This window comes from Camarhynchus parvulus, chromosome 3, assembly GCF_901933205.1.
Source record: "Camarhynchus parvulus chromosome 3, STF_HiC, whole genome shotgun sequence".
In the NCBI taxonomy this organism is placed as follows: domain Eukaryota; kingdom Metazoa; phylum Chordata; class Aves; order Passeriformes; family Thraupidae; genus Camarhynchus; species Camarhynchus parvulus.
In genome coordinates, this window is record NC_044573.1 from 35,032,300 (window position 1) to 35,059,567 (window position 27,268).

General features: G+C 39.1%; 1 protein-coding gene across 3 annotated transcripts in view; it reads right to left on the reverse strand.

Annotated features, from left to right (window-relative positions):
• Positions 1-25,974, reverse strand: part of RMDN2 (regulator of microtubule dynamics 2) — a 46,163-nt gene extending 20,189 nt beyond the window's left edge. For 2 of the 3 annotated variants that reach the window (XM_030946362.1, XM_030946360.1), the window contains exons 1-7: positions 25,562-25,668; positions 24,594-25,060; positions 18,366-18,561; positions 17,310-17,412; positions 13,397-13,457; positions 2,232-2,307; positions 490-567 (exon numbers count right to left, since the gene is read on the reverse strand). In XM_030946362.1, the coding sequence (XP_030802222.1) occupies positions 490-567; positions 2,232-2,307; positions 13,397-13,457; positions 17,310-17,412; positions 18,366-18,561; positions 24,594-25,048 (969 nt within the window). In that variant the 5' untranslated portion in view covers positions 25,049-25,060; positions 25,562-25,668. Of the gene's footprint in view, positions 1-489; positions 568-2,231; positions 2,308-13,396; positions 13,458-17,309; positions 17,413-18,365; positions 18,562-24,593; positions 25,061-25,561; positions 25,669-25,865 lie in introns of those variants that run through there. The other variant, XM_030946361.1, reaches the window with a different exon arrangement.
• Between the last annotated feature and the right edge of the window lie 1,294 nt (positions 25,975-27,268).

Genomic DNA, 27,268 nt, shown 5'->3' on the forward strand with positions numbered 1-27,268 from the left:
ATGAATATTTTTTGGACATTCTTTGGAATTTACTAAGCCAGTATGGTAGCCTTGCTGCCACAGACATAATCCCACAGCATTGTCAGTGCCTTTAACTTAAGTTATGGATGGGAAATAAAGTTACCACAAGGCTATGCTACCAGCCCGGGTCCACCCAGAAAATTTATGGCAGAACAAAGAAGTAAACTCAAGAGGTCATCCTTCCTCCCTTCCAAAAATCAGTTACTTTTCATTAATTCATTCATTCAGATAAAAAACCTGAACTGACAATGAGGTACATACAAGCACAGCTTACCTAATTACATTGCAGGAACGGTCAGCATGTGAGCATCATGCATCTGGTATTGAACTCAGGAAGTGTAAATGCCTGTTCCATTTAGCTCAAAACATCTACTTAAATAAACACCTACTTTGTCTTAAGTCCCACTATTTAATTACAATTCTTTATTATACTCAATTCATATGTTAGATAAATAAAACACAACTTACTGAATAGCACCATCTTCCATTCAGGTAATATAAAAAGGGATCTTGAGGCTTAAGTTCAATTGCCTTGTCTAGATGCTCCTATTGGAAAGAAAATTATTATCACTTTAGATGTTTGTTTGGCAAGTGTGTTTACATTCTAAATAGTTTGCTGCAAGTCAGAAACAAATTCAGAAATTCTCTCCTGCTGCAATTGTCTTCTAACAACCTGAAACTTCAACTAGCGAATCCCTTCCTTGTGGAGGGAAACCACAAAATTATTTAGCAACGTTGCACACAATGCAAGAAGGCGTGCTGTATTTAGAACATGACTAAATCGCTCTAAAATTCAGTCAAATAATTCAAGAACTTTTGTCTTAAAAAGGCAACAACTTCAATTAAATTAATTTCATTTACAGTTTAATATTAGGAAACTATCACAGATCAAATCAGTGAGGAAGCAACTACTCTTGAAGAGATCTTACATGCCAGCACCCATCACTGAAGCATAGTTCCTTCCACCCTGGAATGCGACAGCCCCAATGAAATGGTACTTGACACAAACAACTGTTATTATATTGTGAAATTCAGAAAACAAAATGGTTCTGTTTATAGTGGAACTACAAAACCTATAAAGTATCTAATGAGGCCCTTCCAAATCATTCTCATTTCAGGTCATGAATACCTTTAATTTACCAAAAAAAGCTCTTATTGCTCAACCTGAGCTGGAAGAAAAAAAAATATTTCAGCCTTACCATTTGCCTCTCAAAATAAATTTCATTCAAACATTTCTTCTTTTCTCCCCACATATCTTTCTAATTAAGCCGGTCACAAAAGTATTTGACTTACACATATATAATCATACCCACATACCTATATTATCATACCCACAAACTATTCAAATAGGGGCTGTGTTTTCATACTACTATTTTCCCAAATCAACAGATTTCAGGATTTACTTGTGAGGAGCAAAACTTCCCTGAAATGGCTACTGCTTACACTGCAGTGACTCTTTTAAAACTTTTAAAAACTCCATCCTTGAACGGCTGCAGCACTTGTGTTATTTGTCATTTTCCCTTTGTTCCCAGCCTGTCCCATTGCTTGGGCCCTAGCTGGCTTGGCACAGCTCAGATGTAATGAATGCTCTCTCATAGGAAAGCTCTGCCACACTCCAAGTCCTAACACGGACATGATGTGAAAGGAGCCCACCCCAGGCATTCCCCAGGGACTAGAACACGTCTGTTGCCTTTCACTGTCACCCAGAAAGGGGGGATGCCAGCTTGGAGGGCAAGGCATGGATGGAAAGTGTCTAAGCAATGCTGAGGACAAGGAGGGCGAGAGTAGCACATGTAACACAAACAGCTAACTCTAAAAAACACAATTACCTTTGCAAGGACAGAGTTAAAACAAACATTACTTAAGGGCAACATGAAGAATGACTGCAGAACTGTGTTAGTTCATCACTTGCTATTTCATGTGTTTTGGCTTTCTAAACAGAATCATTATTGCCTTTTCTCCCCCCTTTGACTACAAAGGCAATCAGAAATCTTAATGCTGTTCCCAGAATCCTACCTCAATTCTTATACTTTGCAAGCATATAATTTATTTTCATATATAACAATAACCTTTTCAATTTAACTTCAGCACCAAAATAGATCTGTGAGGCTGAATTACTGTGTTGGAAAAACCTGTCTTTGACACCATATTAGGAAATAACTTAAAGGAATAGCTTAAAAAAACCAACCCCAAATCCTACAAAAACATACCTTAAAGAGATAACCATTCCTGATTTTGTTTTGTACACTTTCAAACTGAGACATATAGCCACACATAATTGCAAACCTGAGAGGGGAAAAGAAAAACACACACACATACTTTTTGTGATTTAAATAAACCTTTGAATCATATTACAAAATATTTCAATACCTAATGCACACATTTACACTTCTATTTTTCCATCTGAATGGCTGGACGGAAGTTTGGTATGAGCTATACATATTGAAGAACAGACAAAAACACAAACCAAAACAAAACAATGAAAACAAGGAGAAGTTTAAATGACACTATTTGGGTTGTCAGTTAAGTGACAAAACAGATTTCTCCTCCAAAATTTAACCCATTTAGTTCAGAGTGCAACACTTCCAGACTGGCTCTACTGACAGCAGTTTACCTTGACACATTGTGTTCTGCACTTCACCGCAAAAGTGAGCACCACCAGCTGCAGAAACTCACCCAGGAAGGCAAATGCTTGGGGTGTGCCCAGTTGGAAGCTGTACACACCTCAGAAACACTCACAGTTGCCTTCTACCCTTCTCAAGTATCCCAGTGCATTCCTGCACTTCTGACACTCTTCTAGTATCTTTAAAATTTGAAAACATACACCCACATTCTGCTCTAACAGGATTACTACTACTATTACTAGATTTCTATTGCTAAGATCATTATTATTTCTATGATTATCATAAATTGGGGAGTGGTAAAAGAAATGTGAGGTAATTTCTATAAAATACTTGTATTGTTAACCAGTTATAAGTGAATATATTTTCAGAGGTAAGCCTATAACGATTCGGAACTCCTAAGCAGCACTAGTATCTTATTGACACTCCACCTAAATTTCTATTGCTTTCTTCTTACTTCTTCAACAGTTATAGAACCTTTATGCATAAGGAATCTCTTGCACAGATATCAATTACAGTTTCCTTGGACCTATTTTCATTGGTATTAAGACAACTTTGCACCTCTGTATAAAACTAACAAAACCACCAAAGAAATGGTTAAGCAGCAAAACCTCATGTAGATTACTTTTCTAATATTTTTCAGAATTTTGCTTTTTTAATCAAATATTTTACAATGCAACACCAAACAAAAATAAAATATAATCCTAAAAGAAGGAAATCAAGTTGAAGTCCAGAGGAAAACATGAGTTATGCAAGAAGCTTACTGAGTTAATTATGGCAACACAACCACAATCTGTACGGCACACACAGTTTATAAGCACTATTAAACATCAGCTTTCTTGAATTGCTTTATATAATTAAATTATTCAAGCTTCAGTGAATCCTGATTAAAATATCATTGCTAACACAACTCAATAAATAGCTTTATTGCTCAGTTATACCTAACGGTTTTAAGTCAGAAATGCTCATGCTACAGGTCATTTTGGTCAGTAGTGTTTTGGTCACTAAGTGTTCCCAGGTAAGGCACAGAGTCAGCAGAACAGCAGTTGAGCTTGTAAGAGCTCCATTCACACTGTCAAACACTGTTGGGCAGGGTGTTTGCTGCAACCAACGTGCACTGGACAAAATCCAGCTAATGGCAGCACTAGTGCTGACAGAGCTGCAGCCAGAATGTATTTCCTATGGGAACGAGCTGCAGTTGAGGGAAAAGGCAAGGGGTGGGGGTGAGGAAAGTTCAGGTATTTAGAAAGAGGGGGGAGGTAGTGAAAACTTTATTAGGGTTAAGTAACTCAGGCAACATTGCCCCTATTCCCTTCACTCATTAAGTGCTAATCAGATAAACTCAGCATACCATAGCTAAACGGATTGCTGCTACAAAAGAAAACAATGAAAAGCGAACAAGCTAATCCAGCATCTTGCAGTATTTCCCTGTCTGTGCGTGACAAGAAAGAGGGCCTTAGTTTAAACTAGTTCAAAGAAAAACTTCTACTTACAGCTAAAATCTCTTGGGAGGGAAATCCCAATGAAATTTCCACTGAATTAAAAGTAAGCTAACCTACTAACTTTAAATACCCATTATTTTTCCAAAGGAAAAAAAAAGTCTTTCTTGGTTTCTTTTAATTTGGTTTGGTTTGGTTTTTTTTAATTTTATACTTTTGAAATGGACTAGACAGCCAATTGATAAAAAGTAATTATTTCATTTTTGAAATTCTATGGCATTTTGGATATTCATTTCATTTCTAAAAAATCCCCCAAACAAAATAAAAAATGTGTCCTTTCTTTCCTGAGAAGAATTTTTAGACATTTTAAATAATTTTCAAAGAGTTTAAAACACCAGGCAAACTTTTATTTTCAATGGTGCAAAGGGTAATGTTAATCACTGAATGGTCTATATTGTAAGGGACCTTAAACATCAAGTTTCAACCGCCCTGCCACAGGCACGGACCCCCTTTCACTAGACCAGGTTGCTCAAAGCCCCATCTAGCCTGGCCTTGAACACCTCCAGGGATGCCCATTCTCTAGGCAATCTGTTCCAGTGCCTCACCACTCTCATGGTGAAGAAAATGACCAAAGAAAACGAGGCAGGGAGTAACTAGAAATGCTTCCATGTCCATCTTTCCACAGCCCTGGACTCCATGGTCACCTGCCCCATCTCGTGGTGACGGGGAATACTGAAAAGATGATCATACAACAGCATGCAAATATCTAATGAAATGGGTAAAAAGCACACCTGTTAGAAGTGCAAGCAATACTGGTTCTCTGCACAGACATTACCTCCCTCACACCCTCTGAATATCAGAGTACTGCTTACAGAACTTTCACGGACAAAAATAAAGAGGAAATTGTAGCAGCAAAGAGCTGCCAGCAATGACCTCGTTGCTGAGCTGATGTTACTCCTGGGTAATGTAAAAACCAGCCCCAGACACATTCATCTAGATTAACACAACAATAATCACCTCAAGTGACACAGTACTTGGTTGGTGTAAAAAATGTTATTCCCAGATGGAAGAAAAATTACTGAACACAGTGTAGCAGCACATGATTAATCCCCACAATTAGCAAACCTTTATTAAGCATAAACACAATCAAACTCAATATAATAGGTCAGCACCATGTTCCTCCATGATGTCCTGGAACTCAGACTTGCAAGAAACTCTAGCTAATGGAGATGGATGCCAAGTACCTATGTAACCATCATGCAGAAGGTCCTAATCAAAGTGAATTAACATTTTCCCTTCTGGTGTGACATGTGTATTCAGGCCAGGGAAAACTCTAAGGGACATATCTTACCTATTGCCAAAAAAAGAGAAGCAGGTTGATCCAATAATTTTATCAATTTGAATTTTAATAGAAAAAATGATACCTACACTTAAGACTCTGTCATCCACAGCTTATTCTACATGAGACAGATTCACAGAAAAGATTTTGAAGTCTCAAATGAAGATTAAACCACAGTAGGGCACTTAAATATAGCATTATTTATCTTTTCCCTGATAAATTTCACATGGCCAAAACCAGAAATAACATGCACGTTCCCAGACTTGTTCCTTCCTCTCCTATATACCCTTTTATATATCCCAAATCTAAAAAAACCTTTTATGTCACATAGACTTTGGAAATGTGTGAGTACAGGTTACATTTAGAAATCCAGATCTCCATTTTAGCATCTCAGTATCAATAGGAAAGAAAAACATCAATTTTTAAAATTGTATCTGACAAGACTTTGCAAATGGGAGGAGAGTTTGTGGTATTTACCACCACCTAAGTTTAATTCACATGTTTCATAACTGTTTTTCACTCCCTCCTCATCTGAGAAATATTTAACATGTAAAGTAGTGTGAGCAAAGGCTAATGCGTGGGCAGCACACAAGAGGCCCAGTGAAAAGAAAGTTCATTCCCACCCCAGTTCTAAATGTGTTCCTGCATCTCCCCACCTCTGCACAGCTCAGTTCTGTGCATGCCATCTTATATTTTAGCCCCCAACTCCCTCACCTACCAGTTTCCCACCCACTTATATATTCTGACAGTCTCCGCAACGTAGTGAGACCCATAGGATTTATTTTTGACATTATTTCAATGAGATACCAATTTCCATGTAGAGAGATTTTGCAACTGAAATTACTAATTATGATCCCTGTTGCATTGACCTTCCTGAGATCCCAGTTTTTCATACTTCATATTGTATCACTTTGGTCCCAAGATATTTAATCTACAAAAATGCATCTGACACAAAGTTTCCATGGAAAGGTAAAGTATTGGTTTGTATTGGTATATGATCATCCTCACGGGGATATGGAAGCAGTGCCTGAGAATGCCTAAGATGGCCAACACACCAAGTAAGATGTGCCAAGGTGCAAAGTGAAGTGTTTAGGTGATATTTTGTTTGCAGAGATTTTTTTGTTAATGGGGATTTCATTTCCCTTTCCCTTTTTCTGGGAATATAACTGAGTCCACACTGTAGAAATTGGCAGAAATACACTTTTCACATCAAAAATTCAACAGAGCATTGAAGCTGAGCTCCAGGGAAACATCAGATGTAGCGCACAGTTGTGTAGGAAACACTTGCAAAAACATGACAAACCTCTACTTTGGTTTAAAAAAACCTCAAAGGTAAGGGCATTAAGAATTCTGGATTTATTTACTGCAACACATGCAGTATACCAAATCAAAGGAAAATGCTGCTGTTAATGTGTATTCACAGAAGTTCACTAGTAGAACATGTGGATGCCATGTTCAGCATTCCTTAGGCTGTGAAACCCACAACTGTGCTAAATTCCTGTTTCCAGAAATTTAACTTTTATTTTTATAATAGACAGTTGTTACAGATGGAAATACAATCTTGAAGAAATTAGCAGGATAGTCTTCACAAGTGTAGAAACAGAGTGAAACAATAGCTTTCAGAGACAGTATCACAACAATTCTCCTTGACAGAAATGTAATAGGCATCATTAGGTTGTCAGAATTATTTCCTCTGTGACCATTCTGGCAAAAAGCTTGTAGTAAACAGATCTTTTCACACGTCAAACCTTCCTCCTTCACACTTGCAGGAGTATGCTGCAGTGTTTCATTGATCCACTTACTTCAGGATAACTTACAGCTTTTGAGAAATGGCTTCTGAATTTTAAATTTTCAATTATTAAAAAAAATATGTAATTCAAAGATTACTGACTAAGATTACACATAATTAAGAACAAAGATTGCTGTAAAATTTCTTTGGTCTTTCAATGAACCAAATACAGGGCAAACAATTAAGAGCTGGAAACCTTGTATTTCTGTACAAACCATCAATTCCTGAAAAATCCGACTGCATGATAGAAACAATGCTTGTCACTTCCAAGTTATCTGCCTGATCTAAGTTTAAATAAGGGATAATTAAGGGCAGCAGGTAAAAAGCATTTAGTTAGAAACAGATGAGGATTTAATTTTAAAAGTTCTTGGTAGTATGACTATATCCTACAACATATTCCAAAATTTTGAGAAGTTTTGTTTCACTGGAAAATTACTTTTATGCCATTACACCTTACAAACCTGACAAATTATCTGTTAGAATTCTATTACTGAGATGGAATGTTCACTTTTTTGTAGGAAGTTTGTGTAAAATCACCAAAATACCCAAATGACAATGATTATTTGTGTCCTTGATGGAACCAACCTGCACTACTCTTCTGTAGTGCTGCCTGCCAGTGAGAGACTGTACCTAAGCTCTGGAACTCACTTCCACGGAAAACCCAGGGCTTGTGAAAATGTCTGTGCTTCTGATGAACACCCATACACATGACAAAGAAAACTCTTGGGGGAAGGTGTGTTCAGAAAGGGTCTTCATTTACAGCCACTGGGTTTTCACTTGCTAACTTCACTTGCACCTAAATGAGACATGTTCTATGACTCCCACCAACAGGCGACTTCTAGAGAGTAACACAAACTCAAGAGCAGCACCAAGTTTGTTTGTGGCAAACAAACCAAAGCTCAATGCAAAGAATTACCTTTTTAAGCAACTTTCCTGAAAATTTGCCATAACAGTAACCTTTTTGTTCTTTGCAAAGCCTGTAACAAATTCTCCACAACAAAAAAGGAAGTGTGGGGATCTGCACAACAGCAGAGAAACCTTCCAGACCTCTTCTGCAAACTCCTGAAGTAAACCAGCAACAAACCTCCCACAAATATAAAAATTCACTGGTTTAATAAAAGAATTTAAGAGTGATTGTTTGGTTTTAAATAAAAGCACTGTTCTTATGCATCTACATTTTGTTTTCTGTAACTGTAAAGTTGTAAAGCAGCACAACTATAAAAGCAACTGTAGCCCCAAATTATTCACCTAGCATTTCTAATTAAAATCTGAGTAATAAAGATGCTCCATTATCCAAGATGAGCTGCAAGGATTCACAGCTGTCCTTTGGGAATCACTGACCCACAAAATGAATTTGTTTGAGGCTTGGAAATAATAAGAGGACCTGCAATGGCTGATGATAACTTTTGCATGCGAGTTCCTCCACAACTTGAAAAATTGACACTGGCTGAACAAAGCCACAAATCACTTAGAATATTTACTCTGTCTTTCTTTAGGGTGTTCATACAAATATTAAAGCTCTCTTTTTCCTTTCCAGTGTTGCCATTTACTTCAGTTATTTAGAGGTCAACATTCAAAAAGTCTGAAGGTTTTTGATCTCATTGGCAACTACAAGATTAAGTATTATCACATGTTTTCAAAAATCTGGATTCAGATATGAAAATTATTTGCAGCTGCAATTCATTACCAAAACCAACTGACTACTTCAAGATATTTTTCTTTCTTTGTTCTGCATATGTTTCCTCAAATTTAATTTGAGGCTGAATACTATTACTATTCTAATCAGTAAGCTGAACAGTTGGAGACTTGATCATTTTATCATACAATTTTACAGAAAAATATAGGTGATACACTAAGAAGATATATGGCATCTTTTTGTTCTTAACTGAAGTAAATATCAAAAGTAAGGCAATACAGCTGAACTCTAAGCCTCTATTAGCAAGTTTGCTCATGGAACCATTCCACTAAATTCCACTGGACACAAAAAATGTGTTCTGTCTCACAGACACCTTAGAGCAGTTCCACAAAACAGAAAAATACCTGCTCTGGAAAAGGGATGCTTTTTCTTGTATAACTCTGCCTACACTAGGAAAATTATGTGTGTCAAAGTGTCACAAGAACCTGTTTATTTGGTAAATAGAACTTTCAAGCAGCAGGGATAAGCTTCCAAAAGAAACTTCCAAATGGGTCCATAAACCTAACCACTGCATGACAGGCATAGTGCATATTTTTAATGGAAAAAAAAGAAATCATTAAAAAATGCCTTTTCCTAATATTTCTAAATATTAGGAAAAGCTCTATAAAAGATTTAGTAAGAGACAATATTCAACAGCACAACTCCAAATGACTCTTTAGTCACAGCAGGGAATATTTTTAGATCAATTCAGCTCCATTGAGTAATTCCCAATTAACTTAAAACCCAAAAGAAATTTACTCTAAAAATAAAAACAAGAGTCCACATCTAAGCTAGGGATATTGGTAAGACAATAAGAGGCTCTATAAATACACTAGAAGGAAAAAAAAACAGAAATGAAAGTGCAGAACAATTAGCAATGAGGAAATAACGGCAAAAGATGAAACCAATGAGGCTGAATTCAATTTCTTCCTCACTTATATCCCCCCTGCTCCGCAAGGGTTAACTGTAAGTAGAGAGCAAGGTACAGGACCAGGAAAAGAATAGGCTATCATTTAATCCTCATTCACTTAGTAAGCCATAATATATTAAACAGTTTAAGAGAACACTAGAAATAATGTATGAGTGGACAACATAGATAGCAGCTATACCCAATGTGAGTAAAAACCTCAGTTGTGCTGATTGGAAATATCAAACCCCCCCAGAAATTAGTGAGAAATCAACAAAAACTTTCTAAGACTTTCTTCAGTCAAGGTCAGAAAACCAACTTGGTCATCAATAGCTGATACAGACTGACATAGCCTTACATGCAACAAACAGATGGGCTCATCTTACACAGGCTAGGATTATTTACCTTGTACGGCTTTAGAAAATGTTATGTTGGCAGTGAGATGAAAAGGAGGGACTTTGGTCTGAGACAGCATTGCTTTCACAGTGACCTTGCACTCATGCTGAGCTTCTCATTTCTCTCTATTACAGCCAGCAGAGACCGTGTTCAATTCACAGGACCCCTGCCCAGACACAGATGCTTACTGCCACTGGAGATGCCCTAGGGTTTCTCACCACTTCTGGATGATGGCCTGGAAGTCTAGGGACCCCAAAGGTCCGCTATAATGTCTGTCATGCCATGCAAATATCCTGGCACATCAAATGGCACATGCTGACTTTCAAACTCTCCATCCCCCCTAAGTGCAGGATCAGGCCCTTGCTCACATGCAGGCACATATGACAGAGACAGAACATCCACGTGTCCGTCTGGAGCTGGGCACTGCCCTTCAGCTCTGATCTTGACCACCCACTAGTGATCTAGAATCTTTCTATATAAATATTTGTTCTATTTTTTTCTTTTCAGTTATTTTCTCTCTTATAAATATTCTTATTAACTATGGATTTCATATTACTTTCACATATTATTTATTCATAACTTAATTGTATTGCATCGTTATCTGTTTATACACAGTCTGTTCTATTTATAACCTCAGGTAAAATTCTGTTTGTGTACAACTTTGAGAGAACAGTTTTTACAGAGAACATTCCCTAAAGTCTTATTTCCTGTTCATGGGGATTAACATGTGAAATAATGTTTAGATAAACTGGAAAAATTTGCATTAGGCCAGACTCAAACAATATAGATCTGGCACAGAGCTGACTACGGAAGTCTTGTGAGTAATGCAGAAAGCCCCAACAGCAAGCAAAAAGGCAAACATAGCTGCTATCAGGGAGAAGGAGAAGTGTTACAGGCAAACCAGCCTAACCTGAAGACAATATAAGATAAATTATTCTGGAAGTGCATAAGCATACAAAACAGTTAACACAAGATTTTTGTGAAAAAACAGGATAAAAGAAGAATTCTGGCAAGATAAAAAAGCCTGGGTAAGAGGAATGCAACAAATGAGACACACCTTGTTTACGTGGCCTTTGACTTTGTCCTACCTGATGTTCCTCAAAACAAAACCGTGGAAATATTCAGATTAAATCACCTGTAGAGATAGTTGCAGAACTAGGTTCATGTGAACCTGAGCATCCCTACAGGTGTCACCCAAAGTTTAGTGCTGGGTCCATTATCTTCCAGTAATTTCATTCATTAACTTAATGATTTTTAAAAGCCCATACAACAAAAACCACTTTTGAAATAAAATGTTAATCCGTGAGGGGATGCATTTGCAAACCTAAATGGCCTCAAACCTCAGAAATGGTCAGAAATAAACATGAAATCAATTAAATGTGTGTAAAATACTTTATAAAGAATAAAAGAGAAAAAAACAAGTTTAAAAAGTAAGTTACAAAACAAGTCCAACTGGTTAAGTAGCAGCACAGCACAAAAATATCTTTTGGAACCACAGATGAAACAACTATTGTTATGCTAAACAAAACTATACCAATGCCCTGTGGAGCATGGAAGTCCATTCTGCCCAGTATTTAGAGCCTCAGTTAGATTGGCACAACTATTACACTTACATCACGCTTTAAAAATCATGCAGTAAGTCAGAAAGATGTCAGAAAATAAAGACAGGCAGATAATATATTCAGAAAAAAAATTATAGTGAACTATTTTCATCTATAATGTCTATCTATACCTCTAGAAAGACATCAGTTGAACAATAACTGATAAAAACCTCATGTTCACTTGCAACCCAGATACATGAAGGATGAAAACTGCAAACCATACAGAAATCCATTGCCTGTTACAAGAAGCAGTAGCTTAAAAAATGTAAGATTTGCCTCTGAAACCTCTCAATTTGGCTTTCTGAGCTAACCACTGGAACACATCTCCTTACACTCATAATTCTTCCCATGCTAGATGTTCCTGCCAGGACAGGATCTCACATGTGAAGTCCAGCAGACCACCTACATCTCCCTGCACAATATGTAAGGGTTTATCAGGATAGTTCCTGCCTGTGAAGCTGCATTTACACTAGGATATTTTGTCAGTCTTGTGGGCTGAGGAGGAAGGGAAGGGCAGGATTCATACTTGAATGTGATTTTGTGGTTGTTTATACATAGAGTTCTAGCTGAGAGGGGTACACCAGCATTACCCTGAGGAAGTGGCCATGGCTATGGTGAAGCAAAGAGCAGAAATGGCTTTAAATTGTTTTCAGAATGAGAAAAAGCAAGACAGAGGATTACCTAATTAAATGACAATGTCTGTGACTAATCAAGTATCTAAACCTGATATAGCTGACATGTGCTCCCTTTGTTGGCAATGGAGATGTTAACTGAGCCCCAGGAGGAATTCATCTCACCCTCATGCAAGACTAAATGAGCAAGACTGACACCAGTGAACTGCACTCCAGAAGTGGCTGATTCCTTTAGATTGTGAAAGGAGCCTGGGGTAAAAGTATTTGTTTTAGATATGAAGAAGTTTGGTGAAATCCCATCCTGCAAGTCCAAAGACAAAACTAATGAAGAATGTAGAAACCAAAATTGAGAGGAAAAGCTAATAATATTAGAAATCAGGAGCTCAGTAAAATTTACTAATAAAATACTAAGGTGAGGAATTATCAGCTAGAACTCAGCAGAATTATCTTTTACCTGATAATGTTGATTTGATAAAAAAAGTTAGTTCTGGCAAGGTCTACAAAACTAAACTAAGAGTCACACTTGGAGAAAAACTGTATGATAAAACAAAAATTGAGAAGTTAATTCAAATTTCCATAGCCCTCTACATCTATTTTTAATTATCACAATTTAGACTATTACAAGAAAATGAAAGGACAATTCAAGGTCAAATGACATTATTTTGTGAATTGTTGAAAGGGAAGGCAAATGGAAAACTACGGCTTCTCTGAGCAACAAAATAGTGGCTTAAGCAAATACTGTTATGTCCATTTCTTGGTACTTATTGAAGTATGGTTATTGAGTTGTTTCACATGCTATAGTAAATGCTTCACAGAATATTTCAATGTAATTTTCAGTAGCAACTGGTAATAACTGGATTTCATAAAACTATGAAAAAATATTAATGACTAATTTATGAAACTGATGTCAGGCTGGGGTTTTTCTCCTTCAACTTAATAAATGTACACAAGTTTGTAAAAACTTTGTCAAACTTACCACTGGTGACTCTCAGCACTCCCAGCATCCAGTTGAATAGCTTTTTCAGCTTTAATCTTTCCTGTAAATGGAGTACAGTATATGAAAGGATTTATTGCACTCTTCCACATTTTAGGTGACTCCCAAGAACAATCTGATTTACTCTAGCAGCAAAGAAATTGTTTTCTGTTCTTAGAAACATTGAGATGAACAATGTAACATCCTGGCTTTACTTCATTTACATAGTCATACACTTACATATAAGTATATATAAACTATACATGTAATTTTAGTATTTTCCTTTAAAATCCAGTTCAGATGCAGTTAAATCAGGGAAGGATTGGATCGGACTGCAAAGGAGGCCATCATGTCTGAAAGACTGAAGAGCCTTAAAAGCAGGTCAGACAAGCACCTGTCAGAAGAACCAGCAAAGCCATTTCAATGCCTTGGGTACAGGAATAAACTAGCTGAAGTTCCTTTCTAGCACAAAGCCTTCCCTTAAGTTCCACTTTTAACTGAATAAAGATGACAGTAGGTGATTTGATCAAACCCACGCCCCCAGTAAGAAGTTCAGATGAGATGCTTGCTGTTTGCAGTCTCAGCTGCAACCAATTAAGCTGCACTGACATTTCTGTACTGCAAGTTAACTTCATAAAAACAAAGAATAGCATACACAGTCCTCCTACCCAGTGGAATGAAAAATAACCATGAAACTACTGCCAGCTCTCCTGCAGTCTCAAGCCCTCTGCAGCACTTCCAAAAACTGAGATGAAAAAGGCTGCCACCACCCCCACTTCATGAGAATGAGCCAAACTAGACTGGTTACTCAACACCTAAGACTCGCTTTCATTCCATCATTCTTTATCTCTCCCTGTCTTCTGCTATCATTCATCAGCTGAGGTTACATGCAGTTACAGAATCACAGAATCTGCTGAGTTGGAAAGGACCTACAAAGATCATTGAATCCAATTCCTGGCTAGCACAGGACCACCCCAAAGAGTCACACCATGTGCCTGACAGCATTGTCCAAACGCTTCTTGAACTCTGTCAGGCTGTTCTGTGACCACTTCCCTGGGGAGCTGTTTCAGGGCCCAACTATACTCCAGTGAATAACCTTTTCCTGATATCCATCCTAAACCTCCCTGACACAACTTCAGTCCATTCCCTTGGGTCCTGTCACTGGCACCACAGAGATCAGTGTCTGCCCCTCCTCTTCCCCTCACGAGGAAGTTGTAGCTGCAACGAGGTTTCCCCTCAGTCTCCTCTTCTCCAAACTGAACGGACCAAGTGACCTCAGCTGCTCCTCATGTGGCTTCCCAACAAGTCCTTCACCGCCCTCGTGGCCCTCCTTTGGATGCTCCCCAATAGTTCAATGCCATTTTTACATTGTGTCACCCAAAACTGCCCCCAGCACTCAAGGCGAGGCTGCCCCAGTGCAGAGCAGAGCAGGACAATACCCCACCTTGCCTGGCTGGTGATGCTGTGCCTGATGCCCCCCAGGACATGGTTTTCCCTCCTGGCTGCCAGGACACTGTGGACTCATATTCAACTTGCCAGTGACCAGGATCCATGCTGCTGCTTCCCAGAATCTCATTCCCCAGCCTGTCTGTACATCCAGGGTTGTCCCATCCCAGGTACAGAATCCAACACTTTCCCTTGTTGACTTCATACCACTGGTGATTGCCCAGCTCTCTGGTTTGTTGAGGTTCTCTCTGCCCTCAAGGGACTCACCAGCTCCTCCCAGTTGTGTATCCTCTGTGAACTCGCTCTGTATCCCTTCCAGTCCTGTGTCCAAGTCATTTATGAAGATGTTGAAGAGCACAGGGCCGGGAATGGAGCCCTGCGGAACCCCCCTAGTGACAGATCCCCAGTCTGATGTCACCCCATTCACTGTAACCCTTTGTGCCAGGCCCGTGAGCCAGTTGCTCACCCATCCCATGATATGTTTATCCAGCTGTGTGCTGGACATTTTGTCCAGAAAGATCCTGTGAGAGACAGTATCCAAAGCTTTACTGATATTCAAAAATATTATATCAACTGGTTTCCCTGGATCAGCTAGGTGGGGTACTTTGTCATAAAAGGAAACCAGGTTTGATAAGCAGGACCTTCCTCTCATGAAGCTGTGCTGGCTGCGATCAATGACTGCATTGACCTCCAGATGTTTTTCTATACCTCCCAGAATAATCTGCTCCATAACTTCACCAGGCACTGAAGTAAGACTGACAGACCTATAGTTGCCAGGGTCCTCGTTCTTGCCCCTTTTGAAAATCAGGACAATGTCAGCCAACTGGTCAGCTGGACCTCTCCAGATTCCCAAGACTGCTCAAAAATTATCAGGAGAGGTTTTGAGATGACACCAACTAGTTCTTTGAGGATTGTTGGATGAATCCCATCAGGCCCCATAGGTTTTTAGGAATCCAGCTGAAGCAGCAGATCATACGCAATTTCCAGGTTGACTGGGAACTGATCATCCTTGCAGCCATGGTACTCCAGCTCAGGGTACTGATAACCCCTAGCTCCATCATCCATGTTGAAAACAGAGGCAAAGAATACATTAAACATCTCTGCCTTCTCCATGTCCCCGTTTGTGAGGTGACCATGCTCATCCTGCAATGGGCTGATGTTATTTTTACACTGCCTAATGCCATTAATACATTTGAAAAAACTCTTTATTGTCCCCCACAGTCCTGGCCAGCTTCAATCCAGTCACTGGTAAACGCAAAAGATCCAACAACAGAATTTACTGTTTTCATTTACTTTATGTCATAATCCTTACTGTGCTGTAGGATTTATGTACAAAGCCAAGTTGCTACTAAAGCAAAGACAGTATCAATTAAGTTGCTAAGAGAGTGCAAGTCTTCAGGAGTATTTAGATGACAAAAGGACTGGAAAAAGCAAGGACCTTGAACAAACTGAGGTTGACTGTGGAATATGTTACAACAGCATGAAGGCATCACACTGCCTTTAAGGATGACAAAGGACAGCTGAAACTGCTTTGTCAGTGACACTGTCACTGCCAACACAACAAAAAGTCAATGAGAGGTGTCACAAAAGACAAAATAACCCAAACTTGGGTTACACTTACAAAACCTGATTTGGTGTGGCAAAAAAGTTAGGGGCAATGGAGAGACAAAAGAAAGAAGTACTCTGAGATAAAGGCAAAAAAGATTATTTTAAAAACAGTGCCTTGACTGGAGGAGAGTGAGACAGTATAGAGAAGATGTAGGTTTTAATGTAAGAAAACAAAGGTCCAAAATAAAAAGGGAAACAAACTGTTCCTCTAGCCAATATCCATCCAGACAGTGAAAGAAAGGGCAATGATTTTAAAGGCTACCAAAAAAAAAGTGCTATGACGGAGAAAATTAAAATCTTGTAGAGATTAAACTGTCAAACAGGACATATGGGGAGACATGTCTGGAAGCAATCAATTGTCACACACCACTTCTGTTTCTGGTCAACAGATCCTCCAGATTCATAGTTTCATCACCACAAAAGAGACTGCTGATATGAAGGAGTGCTCCCTGACCACAGGAAAGCAGAAAAACAAACCTTGACCCAGCCTCAGCATTTATTTATTCCTCTTGCTCTCCCAAAGATGTAATTAAGAAACTGTGCTAACAACATCTGGGAGTTTTCACATTCTGTATCCATCTGTTTCTCAACAAAATACAGGATTTTACAACCATCTGCAGAGACAACAGCCACCAATTATGACCAATTATACTTCTCTGCCACTGATTTTGGATCTCTCATTGAGGAAAGAATGAACTGAAGTTGCAAACTGTGGTGGTTTACTGTACAAAACATCATCATTACAGTACAAATGCTCCCATCTATTGAATCACAAATTCCTTATATTGGAAAACTTAACCAAAGTTCAAAGCATGTTTCACTACATTCATACGGCATCCTTCATAAACATTTTTCCTCTTACCATCAGTTACATATTTCCTCTTCTCCTCAGCATCAGTAGTCATTTCAAACAGATCTCCATAAGCACGTGCAAGCCTCCAAAGAAAGTCCACACAGTTTTCGTACTGAAAGCAGAGGACAGCTACATAATTAAACTGATCAGAATGTGATTTAAACAGTTCACTTTCACAATGCTAAAAATTAATAACATGCTTAAAGCACGTAATCAGAAGATGGAATAATTTTTTCTTAATTTTCCATCCCTCTACATACTACTTTTAGTTCATGTGGGAATCAATTGACCAATCTTCTATGGACAAAAGAGAATATAGCTTTTGTAAACACCCTAGACTGTCTAAAGAGGTTTTATTTTATAAATCAGTTTAAACTTCTCTCAATATAAACATTTACAAGGTCATCCAGCAAAGTACAACAAATCCCTGAACAAAGTGATGTGTATTTTCTTTAGGGAAGCCATAAGCACCACACTCACTCACAATATCCCATTTACTTTTCTTGGTATTCCAATATTCAGATGAAAACACAGTCAGAACTAATGCTTGCCAAACCAGAATAAAATGGTTCACTGAACTGAGCACTGCACATCAAACCACCTTTAATTTTTACCTGGAGTTACATATGGGCCCAGTAAAGCCAACGGAAAAATTCACATGAATGGTATTAGAAAGGTATGAGCAGACTAGATGCTCACAATTTCAGAACAGTAGGTCTGGTTACTACTTAATTCTACAGGATTTTCTCACACAGACTATTCCACACCAGCAGAAGTAAGTGTATTTTACATTGTAAAAAGCCCATGATCTTTCTTTCATGGAAGAACTCCTATGTCAAACACAGCTTCAAGGTTATTGAATCCGAATGGGATATAAAATAGAAGAACACCTATGTCCGTCCACACAACATGAATATTGACACCACTCTGCAATACTGCTTTTTGACTGTATTTTAAAAATATGCTTGAAATTTCATGGTCCATTTCTATGTGCATTTTAAAGCTCTCAAAAGCAGAGTAAAGTATAAGTTAATAGCAACATAATATTAAGTTTACCCATAATACCTTGTCATCGTTCTCAAGCAGCAGTCTGAAGCCCTCCTTTTTATCAAGCTCTGAACCCTTGTGCAAATTGTCCACCTGCTGTAAAAAATTAAGCAAGTCTTCATCTTCTTCTGATTCCACCATGGTATCAGGTGATTTCATCCATCTCTTTTCTTCCTCGGAGTCTCCTTCAGAATCAGTATGAGCGGTAAGGTAACTAAAATCACAGAAAATAATAACCATTTTTTTCTTTAAAAAAGGCATTGTTAAATAAAAAGCAAAAATTTCAGAGTACAATTTATCCTGGTTGTCCAACTTTAAAGGATTTTTTATTAATTATATAAAGCTTATTGTTATTATTACAAAATCTTTATCTTCAAAGGGATAGCACAGTCATATTCCAAACATAACAGGTAAGTTAAGCTGCCTAATACTCCATTAAAAAAATGCAGATACATATTAGAAACACATGTAGCCTTGTGTTTCATATGCAGAACACCTGAAATCATTAATGTGTTTTAAGACATGCTCTGTAACCCTGAATAGGCCTCTTCAACTCTTTACCTCAATTTCCTTATTTTTTGAACAAGGAATGAGCTTACTAACCAAAATATAAGTGCTATAACAATCATTTATACAATATTTTCTTAAACACTTTTAAGATCTAAATACAAGCCAATAAAAATAACATCATTGTTATAAATTCTTTATTTCTCCTGAGCATTCTGAAGTTCAGAGTATCTGAAACTGGAAAAGAGCTTACATTGATTCGTGATGCTTAGTGCACAAGGCGGTCAAGGGCAAAGAAATACTTGCAAAAGCATAAATATCACACAGAGATAAGCAGGTGGCCTTCCTGTCCAAAGTGCTGAGAATATATTAGGGTACTCCAATTTCAAAGAGGAGCAGCTGATAGCATTGTTTTTTAAAAGCAGCCTTTTGCTTATGTACTAAAAATGGACAGAGAAGCCTCATCTTCTGCATTTCCACTTTTGAAAATATTGCTCTGGGGAGAAGTAATAATGGAAACCTATCAGCTGCCAGGTTCAGAGATTTTCTAAATGGTTACTACAAGTATGAAAAGCATGGAATGTACTATACACATTAAGTAACCAAATAATTGAAATAGACCATAACAGTCAGAATATTAAAAAATCTATTTATTTTTTCAGAAATATAACCAGGACAAAATGCTAGCAGCCAAAATGAAGGTTATTAATCATGGCTTTCAAATATTCTGTTTTCAATATGTTGCTTTCAGAACAGACGGGTGTATCAGAGCAGATACACTTCCAGCCTGTAAATGAACAAATGCTTATGAAGCTACAGAAGGGCTAGATGTGGCACAACAGTTTTGCTGCAAAATTAACCCAGTGACACCAGAAAGAGGAGTCAAAAATACATTTGGATAAAACAATATATACACAGACCATGTGTACATATTCAAACTGAAAAATACCATTGAGCAGAACAGAGATGGGAAACTTCGTATATTTCTACAGATTTGTTTTATAAAATCTTGATGATGCTGAAGTTGATGACACATCCTATGCTGTATCTTGCAGAGACTATATTCAGTCACTGAACATTTACTTTCATTTTCTGAAGCATGTTTAAAAACACAGTATATTGTTCTTTCATAGTTATTTTGAAGTGGGCACAGATATATATCATAGCTGCATTTGTAAGAGCCCCAACTTAATCAAATGTATAAGGGAGTTCCTGGGGAGTGGGACAATCTTTTAGCTCCAATACAAAAGTCTGTGATGTGAAGTAGGCTTGGAAAGTATCTTTCCTCACGTGGTTTAGATGCTCCATTCCCCCTAAATGAAAGATAAATGCACTGAGGATCTGGGCAATTCCCAACCTAAAATAGGGACACTAGACAATATAAAAGAGCAACAACTAAGTTGCTGACACCCAAGCCCATTGGGCTGTCAGTCCAAACAAGCCCAGCAGAGATTTCCAGCAGCACTATATCAAATGTCATGACAAAACATCAAATTGACGCCAAACATCAAATTCACATGACATCAGGTAAGTAATATATTTATTGGGAGACTCACAGAAAAAGCATGAAGTAGGTTAGTATCTAACATACCATGTGAACCCATAAGGAGTTAATACAAAACAGCAGAGACAGCAGGGTCATGTCTTACCCATTCCTGCTCATCTCCACTGTACTTGCAAATTCTCTCCTAGCTCCTCTATTTACCTGCTTTATGAACCCTCGAAGTATTTAAATGTGGAACAGACCCTCTTAAACATTTATTAGAACATCATAAATTTCAATTTACTTGTTGGGCACTATCTGCCTTCAACAAAGCAGCTAATAGTCTTATATATCTATGCATTCTACAGCACTGAAATCAGTACTGACACAAACAGATGTGGAGATTCTTCTTAACACAGCTTAAAAACTCCAAGACTTCAAGGACTGATAACACTACTCCAAAAAAGAAATAAACAGAAAACAAGGAACAGTCATTATTGTTTGTTTTACAAATACAAAAGAAAGCTGCGATTTTACCTGGTATTTTCCTGCAAGAGGTTTTATCAGATGATCAACAGAAAAGTGATTTACAAGTGATAAACACATTGATCAATATTTGAAAAACAGAAGAATGTTTAAAAAATGTCCAGAGTCAGTGCCAACTTGTTTTCACCTTTATTACCAATAGATTTTAAATAAAAGAGAAAAACAGTGATAAGAATGTGAGGAGCAACGATCAACCAACAGGACTCAGTTGTATCACAATGGACTGTTCAAAGTTCAAAGGACAAATGGAAAGTGTACTGGAGACTCACCCCACTGTGGCTAAGCAGTTCAGTAAATCCCAGCACCCAGTACTGGATTAAAACAAGCTACATGGTGTAAAACACCCCTGTGGTATAAACACAGTTGGGTGGTTCAAAACCTGTGTTGGGGTGTCTGTAACTTGGCAGAGACTGGGCGTAACCAGGTATCATTTGTTCACAACACTTCAGCTTTTACACAGATCAAATATTATGTCATCTCTCTGCCAACTTAAAAGAAAAACACAAGCTGACACAAACACCCTCTCATCTGCTCTGGCTAATTCCACAGAATGGTGATTTTATGTCACAGATGGATCTGGATCAAATTTGTACTGTATGATTCAGCAAAGTGCATATCCATCAGTAATGATAAGTGGCTTTCAAGGAAAGGTTTGGCAAACTGGATTCTTAAGCCAACTGAAGGTTGCATTTAAAATAAATGAACAGTAAAATAAATTAGAAAATGCTAAGTGGGATGATACTCAGAAGCAGGCAGGGCAAATTTCTTTTCCTGTTGACTAAACTATTTCAAGGAAAATTCATAAATAGAGCATCTATCAGAAAAGAATTTACTGCAGTGAATCTTTCTGGTGCCTGATGCCAAATGCAATTTGAAGAGCTTGGATGCTGGGCCAGCTGAAGACAGGTTCCAAAATGACACTGATGTCCAGGGTTCACCACTGCCATATCAGGGAGGAAACAACTTGAAAATCACAAAGAGGAGAATTCAGTAGCATGTTCAATTCCAGGTGATCATCTAGACACAATTTATTTTATTTGTAAATAAATGAGTGCTTGTTACACATTCTCAAACGTTAAACATTGAAGTTTTCACTAGGACATTACTGGAACTGAAACAAACTAAAAAAAAATAGAATACAGAGAAGCACAGACTAGAAACCACAGACTCTTTACCATTTAATGTCTCATCCATTCAGTGCACCTTCCACTCAGACTGTCATGTAAAAATATAGCTCATTTATTAAAACACGCGGGACATTTCTCCACTTACAGAAATACATAATTTTTGAAAGGCAAAACAGAAAACTTCTCTTCCCAAAGTGTTGAATACCAACAGTGACATTGAGAATATGCCCAGAGCAGATCAAAGCAGTGAGAGCCTTATCAGAGACTGTAAGCTTCCAATATTTAATGAAAAAACTAGGTAGTACTAAAATCTTTTCTGGAAGAAGTTTACAAACCTGAAACCAATGTAGTCATCCAGCACAAATCCATAAAACTCTTCAGATTAGTTTATCTGTCAATTCCCAGCATCTACCCATTTGTCGATTAAAAACAGAAGCACTTAACTCAAGCAAAATCCTATCTTCTAGATCATGAAATTACTGCTGAGGCAGTGAAGCACAATGCACTTTAGATGGGAGTATAGAAAGGTGAAAAAATGTTTTATCAGTAATGAAGAGCAAAATTTTTTTTCTGTAGTGCAAAAACAAGCACCTGAATGCACCATTGTGTGTGGAATTAGCCACAGAAGAGTATAAAACAATGCACATGGTGTAATGCCTACAGCATATGAGGCAGTGATGTAGAGTAACTGGAAAAAACCCAAGTGTTGCTATTGACCCTCCTGGCCATGCACCAGTCATTAAAGTTACAGAAGACCTTGGAAAATGCTATGTATATTGCAACTGTACGCATTAGGATTAACAATCTATTTGCAAGAGGAAGAAAAAAATACTATTTACTTAAATGAAATCAAATTATCTCAAATTTAGAGAAGATATGAAAATCAAACACATCAAGTACAAGGTGTTAATAGGAAAAAAGCCCACCTCTTTTCATAAGGGATTGAAAAACAGCATTGGGAAAGAACATAGCCAAATGACTAATGCTAACTGTAACCTTGAATTATCTTCCTTGCTTCTGACTGTACACAAATACTTGTCAGAGAAGGCCTCTCTTAAGGACACACTCAATGCTCTTGCACACTATAATCACTTGTATTGGATCACCGCATCAGCTTCTTCGTCACACACAAGAACCTGAACACACAAGTCTCCTTGGCTTGTTTTCAAACAGCAACACATCACTCCTGATCAGAAAACAGGATTTTCTCAAATAATAAATAATGACAACAAATAATAAATTATACGAACGTGTGGAATAACCCTTGCATTGCATCTGTGGACTTGGTAATTTGTAAACTGGTCCCTTTGCCTTATCTGCATCTCTGAATATTTTATTCATAACGTGAAGGCCTATGCAAACCAACCAATGGATGAAATAATCTAAGAAACAAAGAGAACCAAGATGTTTCCACACCAGATGAAGGAGGACTGTGGTTGAATACTTATGCCAACCCCAAATACTTAAAATAAAGAACTGGTTCAAAATAGAACTGACAAGTCTTAAAATATGGTATCAAAATATAAGACTTGTGAACCATATGGGCTGGGATGTAACATAGAAAGAAATTCTGCTCACAGGAACTGGCAATGAATGTGGAGAAACTGTTAAATATAGAATTCCATTAATATGCAGCATGTTAGCTGTCTCCAGAATGTTACAGTTAGTTGAAATATTTTAAAGAGAAAAGGTGACATAAGATGGGCAATTTACAGACATAATGCTGCCTACACAGACGTGTAAGACATGCTGAGAAGTAGCTCAAAAAACTCAGTTGCTATAAACATAGTATTAGTAAATTGCATGTAAGTATCTAATCTGATTATACCAAAACAAAGTTGTAATTACAGGAGATTAATGTCAAGACAAAAATATAGTGCCTCTCCTGGACTCCTGGTACACATCATTCCTCAGCAGGTTCCTCAACTCATGAGAATAAAAGACCCCATTAACTATAACGTGACTACAAGATGGGATCAAAATTACGAACTTTCCACCTGACTGAGTCAGTACTCTAAATTCCTCATGGTCACTTTCTGAGCCATCAAAGAGTGTATACAACAGCTCATATACATAAACATTGCCACTTGTACAGAGGTTCTCCCAGACTTAGTTCCATAGTACGCAATGCCTCTAGGCAGAACACAGTAATAACTCATCTGTGAGGCTGATAAAAAACAATTCTCAGGAAAAGCACATGAGCATTTGTACAGTTCGAACAAACTCTGTCAAAGACACTTTGCACTAGAAGAACTTTTAAAATTACACCATTATTCTGAACTTTGCCCCTCATTGCATAGCTATGTAGCAATACTGCATTAGTATTACCAAACACACTCTTAAAAAAGAATCTCTATTATGCTTGGCATTAAGCCAACTTCAGCCATCGTGCAGACTCAGAGATGGTCACCAAGAGTCTTCTCTGATCTAAAAACTGTTAATCTGAACGTTTGTAATTATTTTTCCAGAAGTATAAAATCTATATCAAACTTTTAAAAGGCTCCTGTTTACAGTTTCATATAGGTAATGATGCAACTTGCACTGCATGTGTACAGTAGAATATGCAGATTATTAATAACTCACCCTCCTTCACTTTCTGCCTCCTCAGAGCTGGTAGTTTCTCTTGCACTAGGAGCTGTCTCTGCTTTTCTCCGCCTTGTTGCTCTGTGTGATGGGCTAACTCTCTGAACATCACCACTTCCTTGAAGCTCATTTCGAACAAGCTCTTCAAGTTTTGGAATAGCTTCTTTCAGAAATTCCACCTCTCTCTTCAGTTCGTCCACACTTAGTAGCAGGCCATTCAATTTTTCTAGTATCTGCAGTTGCCTTCTATGTAAAACCATTACTGCTCCTTGGTCATTAGGAGCCTCATTTGGCAAGACCATAGAATTAATTCTGTTACCTATATCCTGCAACCCTCGAATACGCACAGCTGCACCAGGCTTTCGGATCTTGCGGTAACAAACCAGCACCAGGCTTAATCCAGCAGTCCCTGCCATTATGCCCAGCATTAGTCCTCTGTTTTCGAAGGGAGACATTTCTGCAGGCTCCTAGAATTGTTAGACAACAGTAAAAGAGTTTAAGATGTTTCCCAGTGCTCTACGCAAGCGACTTGCTCTGCTCTGAAACCACGAAAGGATAAAGCAGAAAGAACTGCAGACACAAAGTTACTCTTTTTGCAGGTTCTGCAATACGAGGCAGCAAAAACAAGACCAAAGTGGGTTTGGGGGTGTGAAGGGCGCTGGCACGTGGGCAGGACCGCAGCCTGCACTCTTAACCGTCCCGGCATCTTGGGATTTTTTTTGTTTTAATGCGAGAAACTCATATAATCGGATTTTCCGCCACCGCAAAGAGGCGGAAACCCAGCTGTCAGGCCGGAGCGCCGCCCGGAGGGGCGTCACGCCGGTCCCCCAGCCCCTCCGCGCTCCGGGCTGCCGGAGCCCCGCGCTCGCTTCCTGCCCACCCGCAGCCGCCCCAGCCCCGGCCCCGGCCCCAGCCCCAGCCGTCCCGGCAGCGCCGGCCCCGAGCCCAGCGCGGCCCCCGCTACGTACGTACGGCCGGGCCGGGCCGGGCCAAGCCGGGAGCAGCAGCGCGTCCGGCCCAGAGCCCGCAGCTCTCCCGCCGCGGCACAGGGGAGCGGCGGCGGAGCCGCCCCGGGGCGGCGATACCCGGATCGAGGGGGCCGGGCCTGGGCCGCAGCGCCGGCCGGGCTGCCCGGGTGACGCGCGCTGCCCGGTGGAGGAGGGATCCCCGCAGCGCTGGGAGTCCCGGCGGGCCGTGCTGCCGCTGCTGCGGGACGCCGGCTGCACCTGCGACGGACATGGCTGGAAATAGGACGTTCTAGAGCAAGTGTACCTGTTCGTGTGTCTGTCCTCAGTCTGGTGGCCGCTTGATTTCACCGGTTTAACCTTTTGCTACCTCTAGGCCACAGAGAAATTGTGTTTCCACTGCATTGGTGGAGACCTGAAGCTGCAAAATCACGGAGAAACCCCGCCCAGTTGCCAGGAGGACGGGCAGTCCCGGCAGAAAAGCCTCACTGCAATTCAAGCCATCTAAGGGCCCAAAGCTGATTTTACCAAAGTCCATTATGGATTGCCCAAAGTCTGGAGAAACTTATCATAGAGTGATAGAATGGTTTGGGGTGGAAGGGAACCTTAAAGGCCATCTAGTTCCAGTCTCCCTGCCGTGGGCAGGAACACCTTCCACTAGAACAGGTTGCTCAAAGCCCCATCCAGCTTGGCCATAAACACTTGCAGCGTTGGGGCATCCACAGCTTGCCTGGACAATCTGTCCCAGTGCCTCACCACCCTCACAGTAAAGACTTTTGTACTAGTGTCTAATCTAAACCTATTCTATTTCAATCTGAACCCACTTTCCCTTGTCCTGTCACTCCATGCTCTTGTAAATGGTATTGCCCCATCTTCCTCTAAGTTCCCTTCAGGTCCCAGGCCACAATTAGGTCACAACAAAACCTTCTCTTTTCCAGGCTGAACAATCCCAGTTGTCTCAGCATTTTTCATAGGAGAGGTGCTCCATCCCTCTGATTAACCTGGTTTTCCTCATCTGGACTCATTCCAACAGATCAATGTCCTGTGTTGGGGACCCCAGAGCTGGATGCAGCAATGGAGGTGGAAACTCACCAGAGCAAAGGGGCAGAAGTTGGATTTATCAGAGTGTAGAAGGTATTTCTCCGGTGCCCCATCTGAGATCACTTTTACTGGTGACTCTCACAAGACTCTCCTTTACCCTTTTATGACAAAATGATCTGGCTCCTGTTTCTGGCCTTGGATAGAAGAAGGATCACCAAAGACAACTTGCTCTGATCATTTGTCTTGGAGTGGCAAGACCTTGAAGGCTTGTGGAGAGCCTGTCCACAGCATCCTGCCAGAATTTACAAGCATAAAACTCGTGTTGTTCTGTGTGAGGGCTTAAGGAAACCATCATGGATACCGCTGTGTCGATGCAATAGAAGAACCACTTCAGCAGCTGAAATTGTCCTCAACCATACAATCAGAAACAAAGGAACACAATTCTTAAAAAACATAGTAATTGCCTTTAAAAAGTGAGCAGACTGCTGTTCAAAACAAAAAAAAGTACCTAGAACAGGTAGCAAGAACTCATAATTTTTCAGTCTTAGTAAAAATTAGCAATTTTAAATCAGTCTAATGTCTATTTATTGTCAAAGAATTTAGCTTAAATCAACTACAGCTCTAAAATAATTTTTCATTAAGATCCTGAGGATGAAATTACCTTATGAG